The 27,566-nt window shown below is 37.8% G+C and overlaps 1 protein-coding gene across 4 annotated transcripts in view; it reads left to right on the top strand.

Moving 5' to 3' along the window:
- The window catches only part of CECR2 (CECR2 histone acetyl-lysine reader), a 98,147-nt gene that overhangs the window by 36,379 nt on the left and 34,202 nt on the right, over nucleotides 1-27,566 (top strand). For all 4 annotated transcript variants that reach the window (XM_081958113.1, XM_081958114.1, XM_081958115.1 and 1 more), the window contains exon 2: nucleotides 20,769-20,863. In XM_081958113.1, the coding sequence (XP_081814239.1) occupies nucleotides 20,769-20,863 (95 nt within the window). The remainder of the gene's footprint in view (nucleotides 1-20,768; nucleotides 20,864-27,566) is intronic.

Here is a 27,566-nt window from a genome sequence, read left to right as displayed (position 1 = left end):
GAACTGCAAGACTAACCAGAGTCTGCAAAAGAAGTGACCCAAAACAAGCCCATTGCCTGCAGCAATCTAGGCTCAGAACTCCACAAACCAGCTTCAGAAAGAGAGAGGGCTGTGAGAGCTTGGGGTGGGGGGAGAAAAGCCCTTTTCACAAGTCTGTAGAGAAGTGAAAAGGGTTTTCAAATGCAAATGGACAGAGATTGGCTACAAATGCTGAAGATCAGGGGAAAATAAGACTTGGTGTCTACAGGTGGTACAGAAATTTGATAAATAGCCAAGCTAGCCAAACATAGTAAAACACATATAGTGATACAAACACAGAAGTAGAGATTTATATATTAAATAAAGTAGAAATAATTATAAATTTTTAGTAATAGAATAACTTTAGATTAAGCTGAAAGCCAATTTGGTGTAATGGTTAAGGCGTCAGACTAGAAACTAGGAGACTGTGAGTCCTAGTCCCTTAGGCACAAAGCTAGCTGGGTCACCTTGGGCTAGTCACTTTCTCTAAATCATAGAAAGGAGACAGTGGCACACCATTTCTGAAAAACTTGCAAAGAAAATTGCAGACTTGTCCAAGCAATCTCTGAGATTCAGACATGATTGAACAGAAGGGAGAGAAAAGAGAACAAACATAAACTTATCAACATTAGAAGTAAGGAATAGTTTAATTTTGTATAATAAAACAGCTTTTGTGGGAAACAAGCAAGTTAATAAATGTGAGATGGGTGGCTATAAAATTTGATAAATAAATAATTTACAGCCTTTGCATCTATAATTTATATCAGATTTTAAACAACTCCAACAATTGCAAAAGTAATTCAATTACCAATTATACATCCAGAAGCTTGTTTGAAAAGCTAAGTCCTAATGGCCTGCCAAAGCAGTAACAATGAAGGGGTTTTATTTGGGGGGGGGGGGGCATGCTGTTTGAGAAGAGGGGGCTGATGCAGAGAAGGCTAACCTGTTAAAAGTCCATGGCATCGACATCCCATAGGGTTCATGATCCATAGCAACCCCTCCCACCCAATTAGATCTTACTAGACAGGCAGATTCTATCCAAAGAAACCAGTCCTGTAGCTATACAGTGATATTGACATGAACAAGTGGCATTAAAGCCTAATCAAGAATGGCCAGAAATGAAGAGACTAAAATGCAACTAAAATATTCCTTTTGGAAGTAAGTACTTCCAAATACTTTATTGTTAGCTCCATAAAAATGTGACTGTTAATTTTATAATCTTTTTATAGATCAGTTGGGTTGCCTCTGGCTTACTGAAAGCAAAGAAGTTTAAATATAAACTTAGTAGAAACTAGTTGGTATTCCAGACATGGAATTCCTAAGGTAGATGATGGTGCTTCATCACTTTATTTTCCTCCTTTTAAGCTGTAGGAAGCTAGCACCCACCCCTCTCCTAGAAAATGAAATATTCTAGGAAATATTAAAAAGGCAGAATGTTACATTTTCCTGGATGAGAAAAAGAGAAACATATTTTTAAAGACAAAGCAGCTTTCTGCAACTCCCTGCCCCCCCCCCCCACTTCAGCTCCAGGGTGATGGGATTAGGACATGGCCCTCAGGACATGATAGGATTAGCCTTCTACCCATCTCACCACATGGCACTGGGAAGATTACGTCAACCAGCAAGGCTCAACCAAGCCTGGGACTCAGGACAGCCTACAGAGTTGCCCCTGCATGGCCCCATGGGAGTCTGACAAACAGTCAGAATACAAGCTCAAATTCAAAAGCCCAGAGAGGGTATAAAACTCAGGCACTCTCAGCATCTCTTCCCTTTTTTTTTCTTCACCCAACATCTTCAAGGTATGTGATCTTGCCCACTATTAAAAACATTTTTCCAAACAGCCACCATGTTTCCAGGGTCTTTCTCCCCACTTGGAACTGAACTCAGAAGGACATTTCTTCCAACAAAGCTTTCTATAATGGTTTGTATTTTTAAGGAAAGCTTAGCACTGCAGCAAATGTTTATTTCTCCCGCAGCGCACAGAGAATCTATTAGTTAAAAACATTACTATTTCCATGAATTGCTTTATTACTAGGATTAAAGAAATGATGGTGCTGAAGTAGCTGAATCTAGTGTTTTTATAATATTGTGTCAAAATTTTTGGTTTGACTTATTGTTAAGTGAGCCAGCTTAAAATTTGATATTTCTTTAGACTTTAAAATCCCTAGACCGGGGGGTTCGCAATTTTGAAAGAAAAGAATAACGAAAGTACATGAAAACACAAGTTCATTTTTTCTTTTTTTAATAGAAAGTCAATAAGGGTTTCCAGTCTGCAGTAAATGTAGTAATTGTCCTTTCTCTAATCAAACAAGTCAATTTTGCCTTCTCTGCTAATTCTGTAATCTTTACCAGACATTACTCCATTGTGGTATTTCAAAGTCTTTCATTTTTGTGCATAATTTTGTAGCAGTTAGCATGTATAAAAACCAATCTTCCAGAATTCTTTTATTTGTCTATTTCAAAGTACATTTCTTTAACCTCTCAAAATCGTTTATTTTAAATTCTAAAGATTTAAATTGTAAAATAAAATTATTTTAAGTACTATTTGTGTGCTTCGATATGCCTACCGCCAAAGAGTATCTCCAATTGTACTAAACTTTCTCCTCTACCATATGCAACTGCATATAGGTTTGGGGATATAGTAATGTGTTTTGGGATGATTTTGTTATGAAAGATGATTTACACCATATATTACCATAGAGGACTCTGTGTCTCTTCATTTTGTTGCTTTTCCTCCATTGGGACTTGGATCCCTCAGGTTGCCAAATGCCTTGAAACAAGTGTTATTGGAAGGTGCCTGAGTTCCTAGTTTAATGGGTAGGTAATAGGGGAATTGTCTTGTGGGATGTTTATGTGCAACATTGTGCATGTGAAAGAAGCGTAGCAGAGAAGGTGAGAAGTTGGGAGCTGGGGGCACAAGCATGACCATCTCAACAGTGATGGGGAAAGGGAGATATGATGAGAATCGAAGGCCAGACAGCATTTGGCATCACTGGTCCCACTCTTTGAAAGCAATCCTATCTGGCCTTTGACTTCTACTCTCAGTGTCTGGCAACCAGATTCATGACCCTGGATTTTGAGTGTTATTACTGAATGCCAGGTAGATATAAAATCAAGCTGGTGTATACTCAAGTTGTCTTCATCCATGATCTTATCTAGAATGACAACACTAACCTGGCATGGCTTATTGAAACATGACTGGGCTTGGATGGGGGACTTCTCTCATAAATGTGCCACTCTGAATTTGGCTTCTATACAGCCGAGAGCCATGGGGAGAGACAGAAGAGAAGACTCTTGTCATCATTAGGCTTTCAGGGCTTGACTCCGCAGCAGTGGTGGGTTCCGGATCCCATTGCAACCGGTGTACTGCAATGGGGCCTGGCATCCACCACGTGTACGTGTGTGGCACACGCGTGCGTACTTACCACCTGCAACACTCCAGCTGCTTGGCGGAGCGTCGCCAGACGCCGTACGCCCCATGCGTGTGTGCGAAAGCCCTGATCAGTTCAAATACAGGTAAGGAGGGCGGACGGGTGGGGCCTCCGGAGCACTGTACTGGAACGGTACCTGGTGCTCCCAGCAGGCACCGGTACGCCCATACGGGGGAGAACTGGTCGTATCCCACCACTGCTCTGTAGATAACCAAACAGAAGGTGCTCTGACTGCAATCGGGCTTAAGGAAACAATTGGGATAGTTGCTGGTGTACCACACTCCTTGTTGCTCAGTGGCATCCCTACCCCAGTTGCCAGATTGCTGATTGGTCCTTGGTGATTTCTCTCTGCCCTCCATGGTTGCCCTCCATGGTTACCTTGGACCTATCCCAAGTCATCAGTGGCCTGACACGTAGCAGAGCTGCTATGGCCAGATCACTTGTTGGTTACCTTTCAACTCACTCATGTTACACTTGTAGGGAGATAGGCCCTGTTCAATATTCCATTCCAATGATTAATGAATCCAGTAGGGTTCCAGAGAGAACCTGGAGCATTTCCTGAGGATAGTAATTTAACCAAGGCCATGGTCTGTTCTTGAAATGAACAGATGGCTGAAATCTTGGATCATATCACTCCTATGTGCCTCCCCTTCTGCCCCAATTCTGGGATGCACTTTAATTTATCAATGGGCTCTGACAAATGAAGAGTCAGGAGAGATTCCTGGGGTGCCATTTGAGGAAGTGAGTCTTAACAGGCAAATAGCCCATTTTAGAGATTACTTTGTGGCAATAAGGAGTGTCAAAACATAAATATTTCTCCATCTTTAAATCTGCTGTTAGTCGTTCAAAGGCTTTGTTTCAGTTAGGGAGGACTTCTTGGAATGTCTGTTGGACCACTGTGAGGATTCAGGCTATCTGATGGATAAAGTCACTCAGATTCACTCCAACTTGGAATCTAGGTAGGGCAGGCTGAGGTACCTGGAATGTGAACTGAGATGACTTTGGGTTAGTGACCGTGGGGAAATGGACATGGTTATTTGCACTGTCAAATTTTCCACCTTTTTATTGGGCCTCTCCTGGGTCATAAATAGCAGCCAGGGAGATAACCCGCATTTGAGCTGAGGCTTTAATGTCAGTTTCTCTTGATAGCTCCTGGCTGGAAAGATGTGGTAGTGTGCCCCTTCCACAAGAGGCCCTTCTCTTTTTGAGAAAAAATGTTAAGAAAGTAATTGGTTTGCAATTGAGAAGAATGCTGGAGGGTACAGATTATCCAGATCTGTTTCAGTTGGGCTGGGATTTAGCACTGAGCCAACCTTGTCTTGTTGAAAATTATGAAGGAGTTAGGATTGAGGTTGTGTATACATTCTTGTGCTCCTTGATCTCCCAGTGGTTGTTGATATTGATGACTGTGGTATCCTCTTGAGCCAGCTCCTTAAGTTCACGATTGGGGGGCATCATTTTATAGTAATTGTCCTCCTTAGCCAGGACTGCTTTCTGTTGGTGCTGTGTGTCTGTCATGGGTATCTGTCATTTGGGGATGGTGGCATAGGAATTCCTTTTACATGTCAGCAAATTTTAGTGTTTCATGCTTCAGTATGCCTTACCTTCCCCTGCCTCCCAGCAGGAAAGCAGAACCAATCAGCTTGCAGGGAATGCACCTCCACACAATGCACAGTTGGGATTCGGGAGTTGTTTGGGTCAGCCTGTCTTGTAGACCTCTGCAACCTCTGCTTACACACCAACTCTTTCACAATGTAGGTATACAGCAACAGCTACAGGCAGTTGCGGGTAACTCGAAATCAGCCTTAAGCGACTGGGTATTTGGACCACCCACATGTGGGGATATTCTTCTTTGACCTTGATTGGGGTAGCACTTCTCCGTTCAAGGCGCACAATTTGGGAATCCTCCTGGACTTGAGCTCCTGCTTGAAGAGCAGATGTCAGCTGAAGCTTTATAAACTTCATCCGGTATGCCAGTTTCATCTTTCCTAAATCCGGGGACCTCTTCCGATAGTCAATCGTGTCCTAGTTACCTCAGTTTCTATACAGCTCCAAACAGTTTCTTACAAGCATGTTTTTCCCAGCTATGATTAGCAGAAAATGATTCCTATGAGAATCCTGCTTTTTCTGTCAGCTGCTGTGAGAGCATGGTGTTGGTCACTAAGCAACAGGGTTGGGGCCTATTTGGTTTTATTTTACTAGCATCCTGTGTAGCACGATGGCTCAGTGAAGCAAAGCAGCACTATAGGACCATCAGGAAAACAGGAAATAGTAAATCTCACTTGGAATTAAGAAGCCAGCATTAGAAATATAGTATCTAATTGGTCATAAAAGATACTTGCATCATTTTTATCAAAAGCTTAGCTGGTTCAACTTCCTGATAGAAGTTCTGATATTGAATTTTTTAAAATCATTTTTTAATTGCTGTTTTAGTTGATGCCTAATAGATCTTATATCTTTGCTAGGATATCTTTGAAGGTTACTGTGGATTTCATGGAAGGTCTGCAAAACATTCTTTAAGTCATTATTATTTATTAGAATAAAATAAAACTGCTCTTTAATATACAGTAAGATAAAGATAACTTTGTTTATACCTTTTATATTCTTTAATATCAGTTTAGTGTCCCTGGAACTTATTAATTTGAATATATTTAGGTACTGTTCTTAAACTTTGTTACTTTTAAACTTTCTTACTTTAAGATTTAGCGTTTGGTTTTCAGCTAGTAGCTTTCTCTCAGGCAGTTTGTCTGTGCCAAATATGAATGATGCACAGTACTATTAGAAATTAGAACAGCTTGACATAATGAGTGAAATAATTATACAATTCTTTGTGCAAGGCTTCATAACAATTTGTCAACTATGTACAATATCATGTGTATAAAAGCCATTATTTTGTAAGGATGAAAAAGACAGTTGTATACCAATCTTGGCAATTGAATTGTGATATAAAAATCTATGGTAGAGTTTTATATTTTTGTTCAGAGCATTTCCTTTATAAATGAATTAAATGAACAAAAGTTGCAAATGTTGGGGCTATATGGAAAGTAGCTGCAGAATGTTATGTCATATTTGATTTTTTTTTTCCTTTTTCAATCCTGCAATCCCTTTTTATCAGGGTGGAGTCAGCGTGATTGAATTGAGCTGGAGTTCACAGCAGATATATTCTCTTTGCGTCCTGATAAACATCTGTCACTGCCTAGGATTGAACTATAAACCTTCCGAATGGGAGGTACACCTCTAGACACCGTGCCCAAAATATCACTTGAATAAAGGAACAAAAATCAATGATAATACCTTAAAGTTCACACTGGCTGATAGTGGGTTTTACACAATACTATGCTGCTAAATTCACATTGCTGCCACCAATCTTCAGCAATTGGTGCACTAGGCATTGAGACTCACCTCTGCGATCCATTTGTTTACTAAATTCCAGAACAATTCATCGACTGTCACAAGCTGATCCAAGCTGACTCCAGCACACCACTGGTTTTATACTTAAGTCTAAAGTAACTTGTGATTTTATACAGGTAGTGCTCGAGTTACAATCCCAATTGAGCCTAGAATTTATATTGCTACGTGAGAAATTTGTTGTGCTCTTTCTTTTAATTTATTACATAATGCAAACAATCTTCAGTGACTCTATCTATCTATCTATCTATCTATCTATCTATCTATCTATCTATCTATCTATCTATCTATATGTCTTATTAAAACAAATAGTTAAATAATTGATTATTTGGGAACACTAGAATATATTCATACCAACTCAGGTTATAACTACATTTTATTGCTTAGAGTGGATAATCTCGATGAATTATTCAAATTAGAAAATACTTTTATCTGGTTTGAATATGTGAGGAAGATTAATATAGTCTATAGAAATAGGACTTCAGGAAAATAACTTACAGGAATTTTTTAATGTGTTTGGGTTCAGATTAGAAAGGGTTTTTTTTGTGGTCATGAGATCCAGCAGCACAATGAAAACATTGCGACTTTGTTTTCTTCATTTGCATGCTAGGAAGTGTAATTTTCCAAAATATTATAGCTTTGATCCTGTTTACATGTTGCCAGTAGGCTTAAAAGTTTAAGAGAACTTCTACTAGAAACCCAGGAGGCATCTAAATATAGAAATTGGAAAGATTCTGGGATCATCTGTTTTGTATTTATCTCTACAGTGGATATGCCATACAGTTGAAAGTTTTATTTATTATTCAGAATATCAATTCAAAAATAGTTCATTCCTTTGTGCTTTCCTCCATTCTCTGAATAAAAAACTTGTTAGCATAATAGGTCAGGGAGTTTCTTAGAGAGTGCACTTTTGATAGAGATTGTCCCTCAAGAGGTGTGAGGATAATTAAAAACTCCCATCAGTATTACTTCATGCTTCTTTGAAAGAGCTGTAGTTTATTATTTTAGAAACTATATCTCACATCTCTTTAGTTGAGAAAGATAATAGAAAAAAATATAAAGGAAAAAGTAGAACTTCTCACATCTTGTCTGTAGGCTAAAAGAAGTGTGTTGTCCTTGGGCACATTAATGATCAGTACACTTGGTGCAGTAGCTTTTCTAGATAAGGCACTATTTTAGCTGTTTCATGTTAATTGTTCAGGTTTTTTTTTTAAAAAAACTTCAATACAATTGTACTACTCTTCAAAAGAGACTAGCTAAATCATTTCATTCTGCTTATCATTCACGATAACAAGCAACATTCTGTTATAAAAAAAGGTCTTGCATATCCTTGAGTGGGGGAAATTCTTGGTTTCTGCTTTCAGTTTATAACCTTCTCTTTGTCTCAAAGCAATTACCTCACACCTCAGCTAAGCCCCATTGTAACATTATGCCCTTGATCTAATGCAATCTAAATAGCCTCGCATGAGTAGTTTAAAAAAGGCTAGGGGAAGGAACCAAAGCTGTGAAGTCTGGAAATAGCCATGTCATTAAAAGTAAATCCAACAAGAAACAGTTTCCTTCCTTCTTCAGCTTCTATTTGGTTTCTAATATGTGTATATTGTAATGTGTAATAAATATACACATATATGCTGTCTTGAGTGTTTTTTGAGTGTTTTTTTCTGATTTTCTGTGAGGCCTAGATTCTTCAGCATCACTTGTTCTTCAAGGAAAAGATGCCAAGAAACAGTTTTCTTGAAATGACTATAGATTTAAATGTCTGTATCAATTTCTATTCTTGGTGTTAGATAACAATGGATTGTTCTAGTGGGAGCAGCAGAGGAATTTTCAGTTCAGGAAGCCATAAAGCACTTTTATTGAAAGTAGGTAATACAGTATTGAGATTTTTTGATGTGAACTTCCTATAGATGAAAGTATAGGGGAGTAAAGCTAAAGTTATGGTTAAATTTATCTGAAAATCAGATAAATTTAGAAGGGAAATCTATTGCAATTTGAGTTTCCTGTGGATTATTTGTTCCTACTTTAAGAGATAACTTGGGATTCTAAATACAGGTACCAACTTCTGTTTCACTCCCCAACAACTGAGGAAATTGGGATATTGCAATTATGTCATTGGATTGTCAGTATGGAACATTTCAACTTTGTTTATTGCAAAGCTCTTGAAAATAATTGCTATTCAGTTTAACAGTATTTGTTAAAACAACTTGTAAGTTTGGAATCAGCATTATTCATTTCTTTATTAATTATAATTCATGAGTTTTAATCATAGCTGATGTGTCTGAACTAAATTGTGAAATTAGATGTTGTTGTAATGGAATATCTTGACACCCTAAACCAGGTCTGTCAAACTTGTGTCATCATGGCAGTGTGACGTATCACAACTTTTTCCCCATTTGCTACACGGCGTGGGCGTGGCCAGCACATGTTGCAGGTCATTCTTTTCTTTGGACAGGTGGATCAACAGTATATGTTTTCCCAATAGCCATTGGAAATCTTCAAGTGAATTGTCATGAAGAAAAGGGGGGAAGGAGAGACATTAAACAGGCTTTTCCTTAATGAGCTGTGACGCCAGCTGGAGAAAGAAAGAATGCAACTTTTTTTCTCCTGGATACCGCTCTGCGAATAGTATATAGAGAAGTGGAAGAGAAACTACATATGTCCACTTTGGACCTCATTCTACCACTTCAGTACTTTATACATCCTGTGCTGATTTTCTGCCTCCTGTACTTTTCTGCTATTACCTCAAAGCATTTTGGCAAGGTTTAAATTTTTGAGCTCACAGCTTAGTGTTCAAGGAGAAGAGGGAAAAAACAAAGGATTGATGTGGCTGTGGTAGGTATTTCAAGGCTGAAACCTGAAGTAAATAAAATCTCTTCATTCATTGATTCATTCAAATCTAGGCTCTAACTTTATCCTTGTATTTTTATCATTTGTTTAAATACTTACGGAAATTTTATTTTATTTTTTTCAATTTTATTAACAAACATGTAAAATACACACACACACACACAAAACTTAGACGTACAACACATTTACATAATGCAATACAAACAGGAGCTTCCTGTTCTTTCTAATAACAATTAGCAATCGATACCACTCACCTTATATTATTTCCCCTTCTATTGTATTTCATTTGGATTTCACCATTCATAACTCTATTATTTTACTCATAACTATTATTTTTGAGTTTTGTTATATTCCTTCATTGATTCTTGTTTCTTTCCTCCATCCACCTATACCATTTATCCCATATCTGATAGAATTCTGATTCTTCTTTTCCCTGAATTTCTTTAGTTAATTTCTCCATTTCAGCACAGTCCATAACCTTTCTTATTATTTCATCTTCGCTTGGAGTTAGTTTGTTTTTCCATTTCTGGGCAAAAGCAATCCTTGCCGCCCTAATTATATATAGTATTAAATACTGGATTTCTTTTTTGTATTTCGCAGACATTATTCCTAATAAAAAAAATTCAGGTTTCCATTCTATTTTAACCCCCGTTATTGCCTCCAGCCAATTTTGATCTTTTTCCAAAAAATTTTAGCCTCCTCACAGGTCCACCATAAATGGTAATATGTTCCGTGTATTGATTCGCATTTCCAACATTTTGGGGAGGCATTTGTTGAGATTTTAGCTAACCTTGTTGGTGCAAGGTGCAATCTATAAAACATTTTGTACTGGTTTTCCTTGTATGCAACTGACAATGTCATTTTTAAGTTTGTTCCCCAAAATTTTTCCCATTTGTCTAATTCAATATTATAGCCAAAGTTCTGTGCCCATTTTATCATTTGTTCTTTCACAATTTCCTCTTCCATTTTATACTTCAGGAGAAATTTATATATTCTCCCTAACATCTTTCTATCTGAGCTTTGAATAATTTTATCCAATTCATGTGGTTCTGTTTCAATGTCATATAATTTGGTATCTTTATTGTATTTCACTTTGATTTGAAGGTAAGTTAGCCAATCAGCTTTCATGTTCTGTTCTGCCAATTTTTCAATTGTTTTTAAATTTCCCTGTCTATCAATTAAGTCTCTATATCTTAGCATTTTGTTCAAATCTATAAAATTTGGATGGGTCGTCCTTTCTGTCGGTGATAGCCAATTTCGAATTTTCACATAGTGGATTTTTTTTTATTTTGAGCCATTTTTGCAATAACGCTCTTCTAATTAAATGATTTTGAAAGTATTTGTGCGCTTTATTTTTATCATCCCATAGGAATGTATGCCAGCCTGCTTGCAAATCATGGCCTTCCAAGGTCAAAATTCTTTTATTCTTTAGCTCTATCCAGTCTTTCACCCATGTTATTGTTACTGCTGATGCGTATAGATCCCAATTTGGTAATGCTAAACCTCCCCTCTCCTTGCTGTCTTGCATTGACTTTAGTTTAATCCTCGCTTTTCGTCCCTGCCAAATAAACCTAGCGATAATTTTGTTTAATTCTTGAAAGAATTTTTTACCCGGATTAATAGGTGCAGCTTGCAACAGGAATAAGATTCTTGGTAAAATATTCATTTTAATTGTCACTATACGCCCCATGAGTGATAGTTGAATATTTTTCCAATTTTTAAAATTTTTTTATTTGTGGAAATTTTAATATTACCCAAAATGACACTATCTTTTTGTTATTCCAATAATTCTTTTTCTCATTTTCTATCCTTATAATACAATAAATCCGGCTCTTTGACTATGCAGTGTATAGGATTCACATCCATGTAAGTTCCTCAGAAGTGCTCCTTAATGTAACTTATCCAAAGCCTTTGTGAAATCATTTCTAATTTAATTCTTCTCCTCCACATCTCCTCCTTATCCAACTAAACATAGGACAGAGGGGAGATAGGCACAATGCCGGGTTACCTAGGCTACTCATGAGGAGGCAACCTTGCCTCTCATGAAGGACTGCACCATGTTGCCTACCTAATCCCGCCCTGAGGGCTTGAGCTTTGCTGGAGCAATATGTCTAATTCTGTGCTGACCTGTTTGAATTCTGGACTGCTTTCCTGGACTTTCTATGCGCTTGTTGGACTCAATTACCCAGTGACTCTTCCTATACTGATCTTGGAATCCAGACATGTGCAGTAAAGGTGCTTTGTGAGGACCTGTTTGGAAGGTTTGAATAAACACCTGTAGAACTCTTGCTGGGGGGGGGGGGTGGCAGCACAATATGCAGCATAAATAGTATAAATAAAATAAATGTTTGCAAAGTTTGCTTTATTTTTCCAAAGGCCTATGTTGTGTCTATTGTGAGAAAGTCCAGTGACAACATAGACATGCAGTGACTTACTACCTCCCTGATGTTCAGGAAACATGTACATTTGTTTCAGTGTCTTCCTTCCATTTAGAGTAAGCAGTGTCCATTTGAATGGGCTTCCTCTGTTCCTAGCCATCCTTCCTAAAAATGAAGAGGGCTTTCAAAATTTGTTTCTTGAAAACATTTAAAAAGATTTCTGGTCCCATTGCGACTGAATTACTCATGGATTAAAGAAACAAACAAACCACAAGAATGCATGGGAACATAATTCATAAGTTTTATATTAATAGCTGTGTTCACAGTATCTTTCTTTTTTCCCTGATTCCCTGGGGAAGTTGAGAAAGAAGACTATTTCTGCCCATTATTTTATCTGACAAAGTGCATGAATAAACTGGAGCATCTGGAGGAGGTGATTACCTGAGGATTATGAGGCAGTTTTGTTGCACTAGAACAGGGGTGTCAAACTGGCGACCCACAGGCCGGATGTTTCACGTGCAGGCCACGCCCACCCCAGCTCTGCAAATGGGAAAAACATCATGTGACATGGCGGGTTTGACACCTGTATTCTAGAATAAGAGTACCATCATGGTGTGTAATGGTTATGTGGTGGACTAGGAGCAGGGCAAGCCGGGTGTTACTCTTTCTTTAGACAATGAGACCAGCTGGACCAATCACTTCCCCTCAGCCCTAATCAGCATCAGGCTTTGCAAAAATCCAGCTGATTAACATTGTTAGCTTTGCAATAAGAACTAGGCTATTGTGGTGCAAAAACAACTGAGCCCCGGTAACCATGTGGGACAAATGCTAAAAAGAACAACTAGTCGGACTAGAGTAGAGGTGGAAAAGCAATTGTGCCTTTATAGCCAGATACTAAAAAGAGATAATATATACTTATTTGTAATATGGAGCTCCATAAATGGTGAAAGAAATTGGAAGGAGTGCAAATTAATGATTCCTTGAGGTGTATGTGCATATATAGGCTTTGGTTGGACATTTCTCTGCACCCTTAATATTTGTCTTTTGGTGGCATGCATTGCTGGTGAAACACCACTGAATATATGAAACTCTTTATCAATCTAAAAGAAAAGTGTCTGTGTACCATCAAAAATGCAGCCTGTATAAATTATACAAATTTAATTGTTTTTAATTTGTTTTTATAATTACTTCTGGTTCTTCTTCATAGTCTCTGTGCATCACACATGGACGATGTGCCTCTGCAGAGCCCACACTGGAACTTTTTAGAGCTGTGAAGAACTGTCACCTCTAGCACACATTTGTTCCCACCTGACCCCTCAGTTTCATTTCAGCTAATTTCCATAAATTTCCTTTATTTAGCAGAGGAGTACCTGGTACCTCACTTCAGTTTTTCATTTTTATGAATTTTGTCTCGTGTAGAAGGGTTACATTTATTTATTTTTTCTTCATGTGGTAGCAAGTGGCACTAGTCAATGGACATTTTGTTTTATTTGCTTTAGGGAGGCAGATATAAGAAATTGCAGAATATATGGCTGAATTAATGGTCCTAGATTTATAAAACAAGTGCAAACTCATGATGGAATTTGTCAATAAATAAATATATAAACAAATGATTATTTATTGCTTTTGGTCAATAAGCTGTCGGTGGCATAGCACTCATTTGAAACAGCTTCAATGCCAACAATGCATTCTTTTCTAAGGCCTATCTCCTAAGTGCCATCAGCTTTCAAAAAGTTGAATATAAATCCAAACAACCTCCTCTCATTATGAAGTAAAAGGTACAGGTGGATCTTCTTTTCCATGACTTCACATATTTGTGCTTGATAAAATATGGACCACAATTAGTTATCTTTAGTAAATAGATTGGTGTGTCCACTGCCTTCCATGCATGATTATGATCCATTCACCATTTTGTATACGTATATGCAGAAATCCGCAGGTGGAGTTGTCCATTCTCATTTCACAATGATCACCGAATTACCTTGAAGTCACCCTGTGTGAATTGGGCGGCCATATAAATCTATTTAATAAAATAAATAAACAAAAGCAAGCTGATCTATAACATTCTAATATTCCCTGATATTACTTCCTCAGTGGTGAAAATGAGCAAACACACACCGAGAGCCCTACTGGGGAAAGTGGTAAATATTTACACAAAGTTTTGTCCCCGAGGGACAATGCAGAGTGTCTGGATTGTGCAGTATCTATTCTGTGTCATTGTGAAACCATGTCCACTTCATAAAGAAAAGTAACATTAGTACCTTAGTTTGAAATGGATGGAAAAGACCCTCAGCACTTTAAATGGAAAACCAAGCCCAGAGTCATTAAGTAATCCCTGAAAAACACTGCCTCTATACAAGTTATTTGTAATGGAAGATGTTGGTTTACGAGTCATCAAAGTCTGGTTTCAAGTATTCAAAAATTATTACAACCTCTGTAGTATCGCAGGGGCAGGAGAAATAACATTAGGCATGAGGAGGCACATATATCACTGAATCTTAACAGTTGATGAATCCAAAGAGTATAAAGTATAGCATTCCCCTTGGGGAATCTTAAAAGGGGCCTTTTCCGTTGGAAGACCATTCCCTCTAATATTAGGCTAGCCCCAGCTCTACTGTTTTTTGGAAAGCCCTAAAGAAACGAATGCATTCCCAGGCATGAGATCATTAGCTGGAGTTTGTGAAGTTGTTAAACTCCAGAGAGATTGGGTTTTTTTTTAACTTCAGATGTTTTTTTATCCATTATTATGTTTTTAATAGTTGCTAACTACCCAGACCTGTCATGGTGATGGGTGGCCAAGAAACAAATAAACAGCAAATTTTCAATGCTTATGAATAAGATTGTTCTGGAAGCAAATGCACATCATTTCCCCATCAGAAATGAGAAAGAAACATTTTGAATTTCAAGACAACCAAGGAAGCTTCACTTTTTGGTGTTCAGCAATACTACAGGAGATTGAATGATCAAGCCCTATACTGATTGCACATGCCCTGAAAAGAAAGAACAAACGCCAGCTAACTCCCGCAGTGGAGCTAAGAAAATGTATGTTTCTTTATTCTGTATTCTTTATTTTGGCTAAAAGAAGATGAAAAGCTCAAAATCTTAGGTGGCCAAGGCACACCATTCTCTTCTGCTTTTTATTTTTATTTTTTGTGGGAGGTTTTCAAGCATTTTTGAGGCTTCATACTTAATCCTTCAATTCCCACAGGTTCAAGCTGTCAGTTATCCATAGTTGTACAGTATACTGGAATGTAATCCCCATGAATAATTAAGTCCATATCATCTGGAAAAGATAGGACTTCTTGAAAGGGAAAGGAAAGGATTTCTAGACTATGCTTGCCAAGCTGTCTCTCAAGATGTTTGGAAAAATTAATATTCCACATCATTACTACTTATTGTTTCCTTGAATGTTTTTCTGGAAAGTATTAATCATGCCTTTTTTGTTAGGTTGGCATCAACAGCAGTATTATTTTTATTAGTTCCTCCAATTTTTAACCAATAACATTCACTTGATTCTCTGAGCAGATAGAGATATTTAGTAACATATAAAACTATAAAACCACACACAGAGGACTGTTCTTTGCAACAAAATTGTCACCCAAAGAATTAGGAGGAAAGTAAAAATTTTGTGTGCTTAATACTCATGAAAGTTGTTACGTTGTGTTGCTGATCTGAGCTTTTGAGCTGTTTGTTTGCTCAAAGAACTATCTCTTACAGTAGATTTTTCCAGCATTTCACTGTCTTATAGTCGTCCTATTGCATTTGGCTACTTTTTCTACTTTTTATCATCCAGTTCTCCCATTTTCTGATACTTCCTCGCTCATCCAAAAATAATACTAAATTTATATTTTCCTATTCAGCATGAAGTTCCCTCACTCCGTCTCTAATAAGCCATACTTACTAGCAAATGTTTGCTCTTCTGACATATACATATTGCCTACTGACATTTGATGCTACTTTCCTTGTTACAATCATTTTGGCTTGTCTGGCCAATGAGATATATACTGCTATAGTTCAATCTTTTTTTCATACTTACCATAGAAACTGATGCTTAGTATCAGAATTAAATTTATTTCCTAAAATTGTTTCAGAATTTTATTCCTATCGTCTTTGCTACTTTCTACTCAACTCCATCTTAAATTATTGAAATACTTCATTTATCTACACATTTGAAACGCATAAAATTTGAGTTTTTAATATAGGCAGACTGCTTACTTTCATAATTTCATGTCTTTTCTCTATTTTCTGGATCATTAGGAAATATGTCCCATATTTCTTACCTCATTTTCCAAGAGAGGGAACTCCTTATATTCAGATCTATCTAATATTTTCAATATTTTTTCAGCAGCCTTTCTTGTCACTGTCAGGTGTGAAAGATCAAATCCACACATCCAATTAAAATGATTTATTTTTAAAATGCCTATGCACAGGAATCTTCCTAACTAACAGCACCTGCTTGGAGTTAAGTAAGGGTCAACAGAATTCAAGGGGGATTGGACCTAGTCCACTTGTGGCTACATAGGGATTCTAAAGTGATCCATCTTTTAACTCCATTTTTGCACCTGCAACTCCTTCTCTTACATCAATTGTTTTCTTACTTGTTTCATACAAATCTATAACTTAGTCACATATTTTTTCACTCAACATGAAATGAAGAGTGAATTCTTATGTTAGCAGGAAAGTCCTCTAATCTCACATGACTAAAACTTTGTTCATACTACCGTTGTGATTATCTATTTATTTTTTAGATGTATGTGACTGTCCAATCAAACAATCATGACTCCACACAGCATACAGTCAAAAGTAAACAATATAATTAAAAGCAGCTACAAAAGTTATTGGGCAATTGAGAACTCATTGAGAATTCATATTATAGCCCTCCAGGCAGGAACTTCTGTCAACTTGGCCGCAATGTTTGAGGGTCAAATGCCTGATGCACAAAGATCATGAAGAAGAAAAAAAAAAACCAGGTTGCATAATTGTAACTGTAGTTTTTGAGTGGTCATCTGGCATTTACATAATTCACACGACTTCCCCTCTGCAGATACTTCTGCTAAGGAGCCTTTTTTCCTAAGAGCAGCTATGATGATCTTGAAAAACTGAGGGGACGGATGGAAACAATACCCAGGAGCATGTGTGCTAGAGAGTGAGCTTCTACTAAAATGGCCTGCACAGCTCTAGAAGATTCTGATGTGCACAGGTGCACCAACCATCTGTATGAATGCACAGATGACCACTTGAAGAACTACGGTTGCAGGTAAGCATTCTGACTTTTTGATCATGCTGAGAACATGATGACTTTTAAAAGCACTGAAAGCTGACATCGGGCATTGGGCGAGAAACACTTCTGGCAACTGAGATTTTAAATATTACCCACATATCACATGTATGTCCTAAAGCAAGAGTATCAAATTTGCGGTCCGCAAGCTGGATGCATCACGTGCTGGCCACGCCCACCTCCGGTTTAGCAAAGGGAGGGGAAAGTCGTGATATGTCACATAATAACATGACGCTGCGGGTTTGACACCCCCTGTCCTAAAGCCTAGAACTTTCTATTTTAAAAATCAGATTTATAGAAAGCTATATATCATATATATGCCATATTTTTCAGTGGAACGTCTGCAATCAAACATCTGTTATTAAAAATTCTTTATAAATAACTGCAAACATAAACTAGAATCCATAAGCTAAGAAAAGAATGGAATAAATCTGGTCAAAAAGTAATACAGATAATTTTAGAGTTTTTTCTCAGTGTTTTTCAAGAATACATATTACATTTCCTTAGTGTAGCAGTCCTTTTTGGCACCAGGGAAAGGTTCCATGGAAGGCAATTTTTTTCATGGACCAATGATGGTGGTGGTGGTTTTTGTTTCGCTTGCTCTTCCGCCTGCCATTCACCTCCAGCTATGCAGCCCGGTTTCTAACAGGCTGTGGCCCAGGAGTTGGAGATCCCTGCCTTAAAGGAATAGGAAGAGGAAGGTCATTTTGGAAAGGATGTGTATGAAGTGTTTTTTGTTCATGTATATGCTTATAAAGCATCCTTAAATAACAAAGTTTAAAATGGGAAATTGGAAAGGCAAAATGAAAACAATGAAAAAACATAATGCAAGTGAAACTTTATTGATTTCAAGATAAATAGGATGAAAACTTTAAAAGGATACTTAATAGTAATAATTTACTATATTTATTTACTTTTTTATCACTTTACTTTTATTATTTTTTATAAATAACCCAAGCTGGTGAACATACTAATACTCCTTCCTCGTCCTGTTTTCCCACAACAACAAAAAACCTGTGAGATGGGTTGGGCTGAGACAGAGTGATTGGACAAAGTTGCCCAGCTGATTTTCATGCCTAAGGTGGGAGTAGAACTCATGGTCTCCAGGTTTCTAACCAAGTGCCTCAACCTCTATAAAATTGGCTATTTTATAATAAAACAGTAATATCAACAATAGCATATTTACAAATTTAACCTCTTTCAGGTAAAGCAATATTGTGCAGGCCCAGAAAAACAGGATGGAAAAAGCAAAATAGGGCAAGAGATAAGAGAAAAAAAACATGCTAGCCAAATCTATTTAAAGCAGGAGTGTTAAATTCAAGGCCTGGGGGCTGGATCTGGCTCGTGGGGTGTTTAGATCTTGCCCACAGGGCCGCCCTGGAAATAGCGTAGGATTGGCCTGCGGCGCCTCTGCCAGCAAAAATGGAGCTCGGGAGAGCCGTGCACGGCCCTTGTGAGCTCTGTTTTCAGCGGCAACAGTCTCTTGCAACACTCTGCCAGCAAAAAGAGACCTTGGGAGGGCCACATGCAGCTCCCGAACTTCTTTTTCACTTGCAGAGAGTTTTAGGAGGCCATCGCAGCCAAAAACAGAGCTTGCAAGCCTGTTTTCGCTGGGAGAGTGTTTGGGTCACCACAGCCCCTCCCATCAAGCTGGCCATGCCCACCCTGGCCACGGCCCCATGCCCCCCCGGGTGAAATACAATCTTGATGCAGCCCTCAATGAAATCGAGTTTGACACCCCTGATTTAGAGCATTCACTATACTTTCCATTCCATTCTATCCTTATAAATCATTTTTTAAATTTCTCTATGTCCATATTCATATATTCATGTATCGTTTTCTGTTCTTCACAGTTCTTGCCATTCTTTTTCACAATCTCCTCAACAGCGTCAACCCAAAACCTTCTTGGTCAATTCTTAATTCTCAAGCTATTGCATTTGTTCTGCAGATTGTTTCTTTTTCATTTCTTTGAACATCTTGACATCTTTCTTTAACATTAATTACTCATATTCTGTCCACATTAATTGATTACCATTTTTTTTATTTTTTCCTTTTTTATCATTCTCACTATCAAATGTTTTTCCTATCATACCAATTCTCATTTCTATATAACAAGGTACGCAGAACCATATTCTCTTAAAAGTTTTTCCAAACACTTCCTTATCCTTTGTAAACAATCTGCGAAAGTAGATTCACCCATTGAATAATCAGCGTTTATGCATAGCTTGCTTTTGCTACTTCATTTTTGTTGGTATAAATGCAAAGATGATCTTTGATATATTTATTTTTAGATACATCTTTTCTGTCAGATGATCAAATCATTCAGTTTCTCCAGCTACAATACAGCATACTCTGCTTGCAGAATTATGTTATTGCATGTTCTTAACCAACCCATAGGGCTACAAGCACTCTTTATACATTTATCCATAAGTATACAAGCAACCATAAGTATACAAGTGTATCTTATTCTCTGCTCAATGCTGAACTTTCAGTAAACATTCTATTTATTTTCATGCACTTTTCTTCATGTTATACTACTTTTGTCACATTTTTTCCATCAATTAAACACAGTGCCATCTTTACAGATCCCAGAAGCATGCTTTCTCTGTGCAACCACCCCTCCCTTGAAGTTTCCCCTGTAATTTGAAAGCCTTACCTTATTGGCATTTCAAAGAACCCTAAAGATATGAGCTCTTTTCACAGGCTGCCATCTTTGTTTCTTTGTAGTATTGGTACTTTTTTGAAATGTTTTTAACAATATGTAAACTGTCCAGAGTCGCTAGGAGTTTGAACAGTATATAAATTTAATATATTATTATGTTATTCAGAACCACATTCCAATACCATTTTCATATCCATTTTCATTAATTATGCTGGGAGATCAGTCTGTTTTCTAATACAGGGATATCAAACTCTCAAATGTATCTCTGGCCCACATTATATAAAATGTGCTGATTGATGGACCACATTTATTCACATACAACGATGCAACAAATGTTAATATGGTACTTATAAATAATTAATTAATTCAATAAAATAATAAATTAAAATGACATTATTGATGGTTAATGAAAGTGTATTGCCTAATGCACAATAGTAATATATTCTGCACGGTGATGTTTGAGACCTCTTTTCTAATGCTTTGCATGTAATATTCAGATTTTCTTTCTTTGCAATCCTTCTGTTTTCATTCTCGTTTCAATTGCTTCTTTTCTTCCATTTCCATTTTTCCCCTAGGTTCTTTTCTTGAAGTTGATACTGAGAATGGAAAAATGTTGCACAAAGTATAAAATCAATACAAATTATGATTCTTATGTTAATTATTGTAGTTGCATGTAATTGCTCAATCCTTTTTCACCAGCCAACAAGGAATTTAGACATTTATTTAATCATTCTTTTTCTCATTAGGAACTTGAAGCAGCTCTTTACAATGATGATGTGGAGTTCATCAGTGACCTGATTGCTAGTCTTCTTCAGGGCTGCTACCAGCGCAGTGATATTACGTGAGTAGTCTCATTCTATAGAGTTCTAAAATTAAAGAAATATTTCTCTCCTCTTCTCCCCCACCCCCCAAATTATATGCTTCTGGAAAAAATAGATAAGCCTTTTGCAGACTTCATTTCTAAAGAAAAGTATAAAGAGAATCCTAGCATTTACCCCCTAGAGTGTGTTTACTTTACTGTCATTGCACATCGTACAACAAAATTAAATGCCATCTTTAGTGTACATTATAACTATAAAAATAAAAACACAAACACACATCCTTCAAATAATTGAAATTGAAAACGGAATATTGCATTAATATTGCATCAATATTGAATATGTAGAACTACTGTTTTACTTTGATTCTGTCTGCTGCTTTTAGACAGGTCTGAAATATTTAGATGATTTCAACAAGCTTCTTTTAGCAATAGCAATAGCACTTATATACCGCTTCATAGTGCTTTTACAGCCCTCTCTAAGCAGTTTACACAGTCAGCATATTGCTCCCAACAATCTAGATCCTCATTTTACCCACCTCAGAAGGATGGAAGGCTGAATCAACCTTGAGCTGGTGAGATTTGAACTGCAGCTAGAGGCAGTTGAAGTAGCCTGCAGTACTGCACTCTAACCACTGCACCACCTCGGCTCATAGTTCTGGTTGTCTAGAAGTAAACAACCTGGTTGTCTAGAATTAAGCAACCAGACAAACAAATAAATATGGGGCTTCCCCCTGTTGCTGATCTTCCATTTGCAGTCTATGGAAAGGCAGATATTGTATATGTTTGGCTCAGTCCTACAATGGAATCTGTTGCAACAATATTGCCAGATACAACAGTTATTGAAAAAAAGAAAGTCCAGTTCATTGATTTTGCCATCTCAGGTGATAGCTAGAATTGAGGAATAACAATTGGGAAAAATATTGAAGTACTGGGACTTACAGATCGAAGTTGAATCCTTATGGAAAAGAAATCTGTTATTATATCAATTGTGGTTGGAACCCTTGGAGCAATATTTAAACTGGAAATCCTGAATTTATTGGCTCTAATTTAAATGCACACAACACACACAACCTGCTAAGAACTGTTTATAATCAGATAAATCCATTTTTTTCCTATCCATTTCATTTGTTGACCTATTCTTAGCTTTTGTGTTAATCCAGGTATGAAAACTTACCACTTGCTTTAATATTTTTTTGTCTCTGTTGAGATTAATTTAACAACATTGTACTGAACTTTGCTGTATACTAAATGCCACTGTTTGCAGTTTTTTCTTTAATTATTCAATAATTCTATTGATTTTGGTCCATAATCATACTCATCAGATGAGTAAATTAACATTTCTAAAGATTTGAAAAGATGATTACTATGTGTATGATGAGTAGCACAAAGCCTACTCTAAGTCTCCTCAGATGCCTGCTGTTGTTATGTGGCTTTTCCCTGTTTAATGCTATGCAAATAGAAAAGCTTTATGCTTAATACTTAGGTCTAAGCCTGAAAGGAAATTGTTAATTCACTTCAAGGTAACAGGTATGTGTGATTTCTCTTGCTTGTACATTCTGTGCCATAGTAGTACAGCTCCATTAGAGACTTCTTGGCTGCTGTTTAACTGAGGATAAATAAGGAAGAGGGAAGATGAAAGAGATCTTTTTCATCCTTTCAGTAAGTGCCAGAGTTCACTGAAAATCTAGGCAGTTTTCAAATATTTATGGGCTAATAGCGGACTTTTCTAAACTAGTCTATTTGGACTTTTACTAGTTAAAGAATCAGCCTGATACGTGATACTGATTCTGCTTTTTGTTTTGCTGACAATTGTGTTCCAGCATTAGTATTTGATGGGTGACAGAATAGTTTAGCTGAAGAGCATTGTAGAACAAAAAGGAGTAGTGAAAATGTTTACGAATCCAACATTCCATTTGCCAAGATTTCCTCTATCTAGGGAGTGAGCCATAAGTGAGTGAATGAGTGTATACATTGGAAATAGACAATATCTGTGATGAAATACAGGTAGTGCTCAATTTACAATGATAACTGAGCCCAAAAATTCTGTTGCTAAGCAAGGCAGTTGTTAAATGGGTTTTGCCCTATTTTACGATCTTTTTGCCACAGTTGTTAAGTGAATCAGTGCAGTTGTTAAGTGAATCAGGTGGTTAAGTGAATCTGGCTTTCCCCATTGATTTTGCTTGTTGGAAGCCAGCTGGGAAAGTTACAAATGTTGATCACATGACCCTGGGACGCAGCAACCTCTTGCTGGTTGCCAAGAGGCTGAATTTTGATCATGTGACCATAGGGATGCTGCACAAGTCATGTAAAAAATAGTCATAAATCACTATTTTTAGTGTCATAATAACGTTTAACAGTCATTAAATGAATGGTTATAAGTCAAGGACTATCTGTATACTGTATCTATAGGGCAGCAATGGCGAACCTTTTTTGGCTCGCGTGCCACAAGTGGGAGCGCAGGGGGGGTCGTATGCAGGCGTGCCGCACCCATAATGCAATGCGTGCCCCCCCCAGTGCATGCGCGCACTACAGGCGCGACCCCCATTTTTTCATGCTTTTTTCGCCCTCCCCCGACTCCAGAGGCTTTATAGGAGCCTGGGGAGGGCGAAAAGAGCCTCCCTCGCCCCCCCAGAGGCCCTCCGGAGGCTTCAGGGACCGTCCGGAGGCTTACCTGATGCGTTCCGAAGGCTTCAGGGACCGTCCAGAGGCTTCCCTGACGCCTTCAGAGCGCTTAAAATGACCCTCCGAGCAAACTGGAAGTCACATCTGGTTTGCTCGGAGGGTCGTTTTAAGCATTCCAAAGGCTTCAGGGACCGTCCGGAGGCTTCCCTGACGCCTTCGGAGCACTTAAAACAACCTCCAGACGGTCCCTGAAGCCTCCGGAGGACCTCTGGGGGGCGGGGGGCTCTTTTCGCCCTCCCCAGGCTCCTATAAAGCCTTTGGAGCCTGGGGAGGGCAAAAAATGGCTTTTAAAAAGGGTAAACTCAGCTGGCCAGCGCACGCATGCACGCTAGCCAGCTGATAGGGCAGCACCTTGCGTGCCCTGACAAATGGCTCCGCGTGCCACAGGTTTGCCATCACTGCTATAGGGAAAATGATTTTCTTATCGGAATCTAAGGGAGCAGCCTTATCTTGTTTAATTCATGGCTTCTCTAAAGGAAAATGTTTGATTATTGCTGAGGCACAGAGTGGCATCTCAGAATCCTTTAAAAGTTAAAAATTACAGTGTTTTTTATGAAGACGCCCTAAAGAACATGTGAAGACATGTTCTTCCTTAGTTGTACCTACAATGGCATGTTAGGGAAATCTCTCTAAATTCCTCTTTATGAATAATTTCTGTATGAAATTCCTTTTGACATCAAAAATCAAAATTCTTTTTACATCAGTGAACTGAGCTTGCTAAACTATCTAATGTTTAGACAGGTAGCTCTCAAGTTAATGGCAGTAATTGGAAGTAGAATTAATATGGCTAAGCAATATAGTTGTAAAGTACAATGTCACATGATCACATTTCATAGCAGTGGTAATCTTGTCAGTCCCTGTTGCTGTTAACTGAATCCAACCAGTTATTAGGAATGGATCCAAATTCCATCCAATCTCTACCTTCCATTTTTAGGGAAGAAGGTAGACAAAGTGGTTGTTCAGAGGGTCCTGGATGTAATGGATTATCTAGACCAGTGGTCCCCAAAACTTTGCAGCTTGGCAGAGGTGGGGAGGAGGGGGAACCATACGAGTTGAGCTGCGTGTATATGTTTGTGTGCCAGTCTGACGCTTGCATGAGTTGAACTGTGCGTGTATGCGTGTGCCACCCCACCGCTCACATGGTTGCAAATAGGTCACAGACGGTTAGTCGGCCGTCTAGTGATCTAGACCCCTTCCAGTCAGGTTCCAGGCCTGCTTATCGGACAGAAATTGCTTTCTTCATTCATATTAGCTTGTTTCATTTTTCTTTTTCTCCCCCTCTGTAGACACCAGGTAAAATAACACTTTATATTTTTTTAGAGGTATTAGAACTGTTGTACAATAGTTTTCTTTTGAACTCTCCCACACACATACACCAACCATAAGATAAGAAAATAACACCATTGTTGCTTTTTGAGGTCAGACCTATGGCAGTAACTCAGATTAGGTTGACCTTAATCAGAAGCAAGCTGGTTTTTTGACAATGCTTGATGGATTGCTGAAGGGAAGAAAGTATTAACCATTCCTTAGATATTTTCCCCTTTTCCTGATTCAGTTGTTGCTTCTTCTGACCTACTAATGATATCTGACTTAGGTCACTTAAACTTCTTGTACTCTAATTCCTAAAAAATATTGCCAAGTACATCAAAATAAAGCATTTTTTTATTCTTTAATTCTTTGAATTAAGATTTTTTTTTCTATTCTAGTAGAAATTTCTGAAATGATTTTTATATGAAATGTGTTTAAATGTTTGTTTTTAATAAAAAATAAAAGTAACTCACAATTATCCAGCTGTTGTCTTTCTTAATCCTTCCTACCTCCGTTGATTAAACTTCTCTTATAAAACTTGCAGAAAATTAAAAGATTATTAAAAAGCTAACAAAAGGATGTGCTTTTCCTCAGGAATTATTAAAATGGAGTTGGGAATTCCATTTTTTTAAAGCGCTATTGAGGATATTTGATTAATATAAACTCTCATTTCTTGCAATTGATTGTTGCAATATATTGTTATTTTTTTCTTTTGCATTTTTGTTTGTTCATGTGGTTTTATAATATAATTTAAATTTAATGAATTAATTGGATTTTAAAACACATTTAACTAAAATAAAAATGTCCATTGAGAGTTGCTCCAGGTACAACTAAGAACAACACAGAAATGGTTTGCAATTTGATAAACTCATTGGGGGGGGGGCAATAACGCTGTCCTAACACATGGAAGCAATGTTTTAATTAATTGGTTACATAAGGATTCCAAGTTAAAAATTGTCGTGTAATTAGATTACTTTTTACATCAATCACATTGATGACCCCTTAACTAGTATAGTAGCTTTGGAAAGAGTGTATGTCATTTATCACTGAGGGTTTTGAAATTTGAGGAAATCACCTGGAGTGTCTTAATTGGTTTGCTGATGTCAGCAGTTTCAGAGGATGATAAATCACTGGATTTTGTATGTGGAAAAATGTAATTGTTTACGGAAGCATGACTCTAGTTTTTTGTGAAAATGAAGTTTAGTAATAGTGCAGTGCTGCCTGTAAAATATAGATTATTTTACTTAGATGAAAGTGTAAATTTTTCAATTCTATAGCATCTTCTCTCTTATCTAGTTTTATTCTAATGAAAAAAATAACAGTTGAGGAAGATAGTCGAAAATGTGGATTTATGAATTCCTCCTGCCAGAAGTACCACATACCAAATATACTTTGTAATTCTTTAGTGGCTTTTGTTTGTTTGATCCTGTTATATGAATTTAAAGTTAATCATGTTTGTGCAAACATTGTTTCTCCTAGGCGCTGCTTGGAGTGTCCAAGCATGGGTTAACTTCAGCTTGCTGCCCAAGGACTGAGTTCGAATTTCTTGTAGCTCCGCCTCTTGCTCTCAGAGGCTCAGTTTTAAAAAACTCAAGTCGCCCTACAGGACGCTTTTTGAGGTGCTCCAGTCCTTGAGCAGCAACCTGGACCCTCTAGATAGCGTAGTGTAGCTCCTTTCTTTGTTTTTTTGAGTATATTTAGTCAATTCTTAGCGTTTGTTATTTTTTCCTTCCTTTCACTTTAAATTGATCGACTGGGACGCGCGAGACAGGCTGCCTGCAGCGTGGCTAGCTCTCGTAACCACGATTGCAGCCGCACCTCGGGGGGGTTCGTTTGGAGCAAACATTTTGACTGGTCACTATTGAATAAACATTAGAATAATAATATAATAGTTTATAATAGGAGTGCGACCCAGATTAATTAATTTTATATGGTGATGTTTCTGAGAATTGCAGAAATGATGAAAAAGTTGATTTAGTTTTATTTGAAAAATTATGGAGATGTCCTGCTGAATAATTACACCTATGCTGTAATGTAGTAAAAACTAAACAGGTCATATTAATATCATAACTTAGTTCTAGGAGTCAAACTAAAGAAAATAGCACATCTCTTTGTTTAAGTCTATCATTAGTCTGTTCAACAATTAAAAAGGGAAAAGGCAACGGCTTCCTCTCAGATCTTGGTTTTGATAGCTAAAGTGAGCTTAGATGAGAGATATCTTAGAAGTTATTCATTTTATCCTAAAAAATAAAACTAGAGAAAGGTAAAGACTAAAAATAAAACTAGAGAAAGGTAAACCATCACTCCCCTGTCATGGTCAGATCACTCACTCCTCCGTCTTGACTTCCCTGGTGCTACCTCCCGCTGCGGGGAGGCGGAACCGGAAAGTTCCAGATGGTTCCGCCCCAGGCGCCTGATGGAACCTGATAGGTTCCAGACGGAGCTTGGGCCACCTCCTGTAACCTTGACCCGCCCCCGGGTAGAGGACCTGGTAGTTGCGTGGAATAATGCAACTACCGGGGCCTTGAACCGGGTGGCGCCTTTGCGGCCTCTCCGGCGGCAACGATCCACCCTAGCCCCTTGGTTTACCGAGGAGCTAAGGGTGATGAAGTGCCGCAAGAGACGTCTAGAGAGTCGTTGGAGATCCTCTCGCTCCGAATTTGATCGAACACAGGCACGAGCCCATTTAAGGACGTACCTTGTGGCATTGAGAGTGGCCAAACGCCAATATTGT

Source organism: Natrix helvetica, assembly GCF_964273705.1.
Source record: "Natrix helvetica genome assembly, chromosome: 6".
NCBI classification, from domain to species: Eukaryota; Metazoa; Chordata; class Lepidosauria; order Squamata; family Natricidae; genus Natrix; species Natrix helvetica.
The sequence above is the reverse complement of the archived record's forward strand: the minus strand, read 5'-3'. Positions and strand labels throughout refer to the sequence as shown.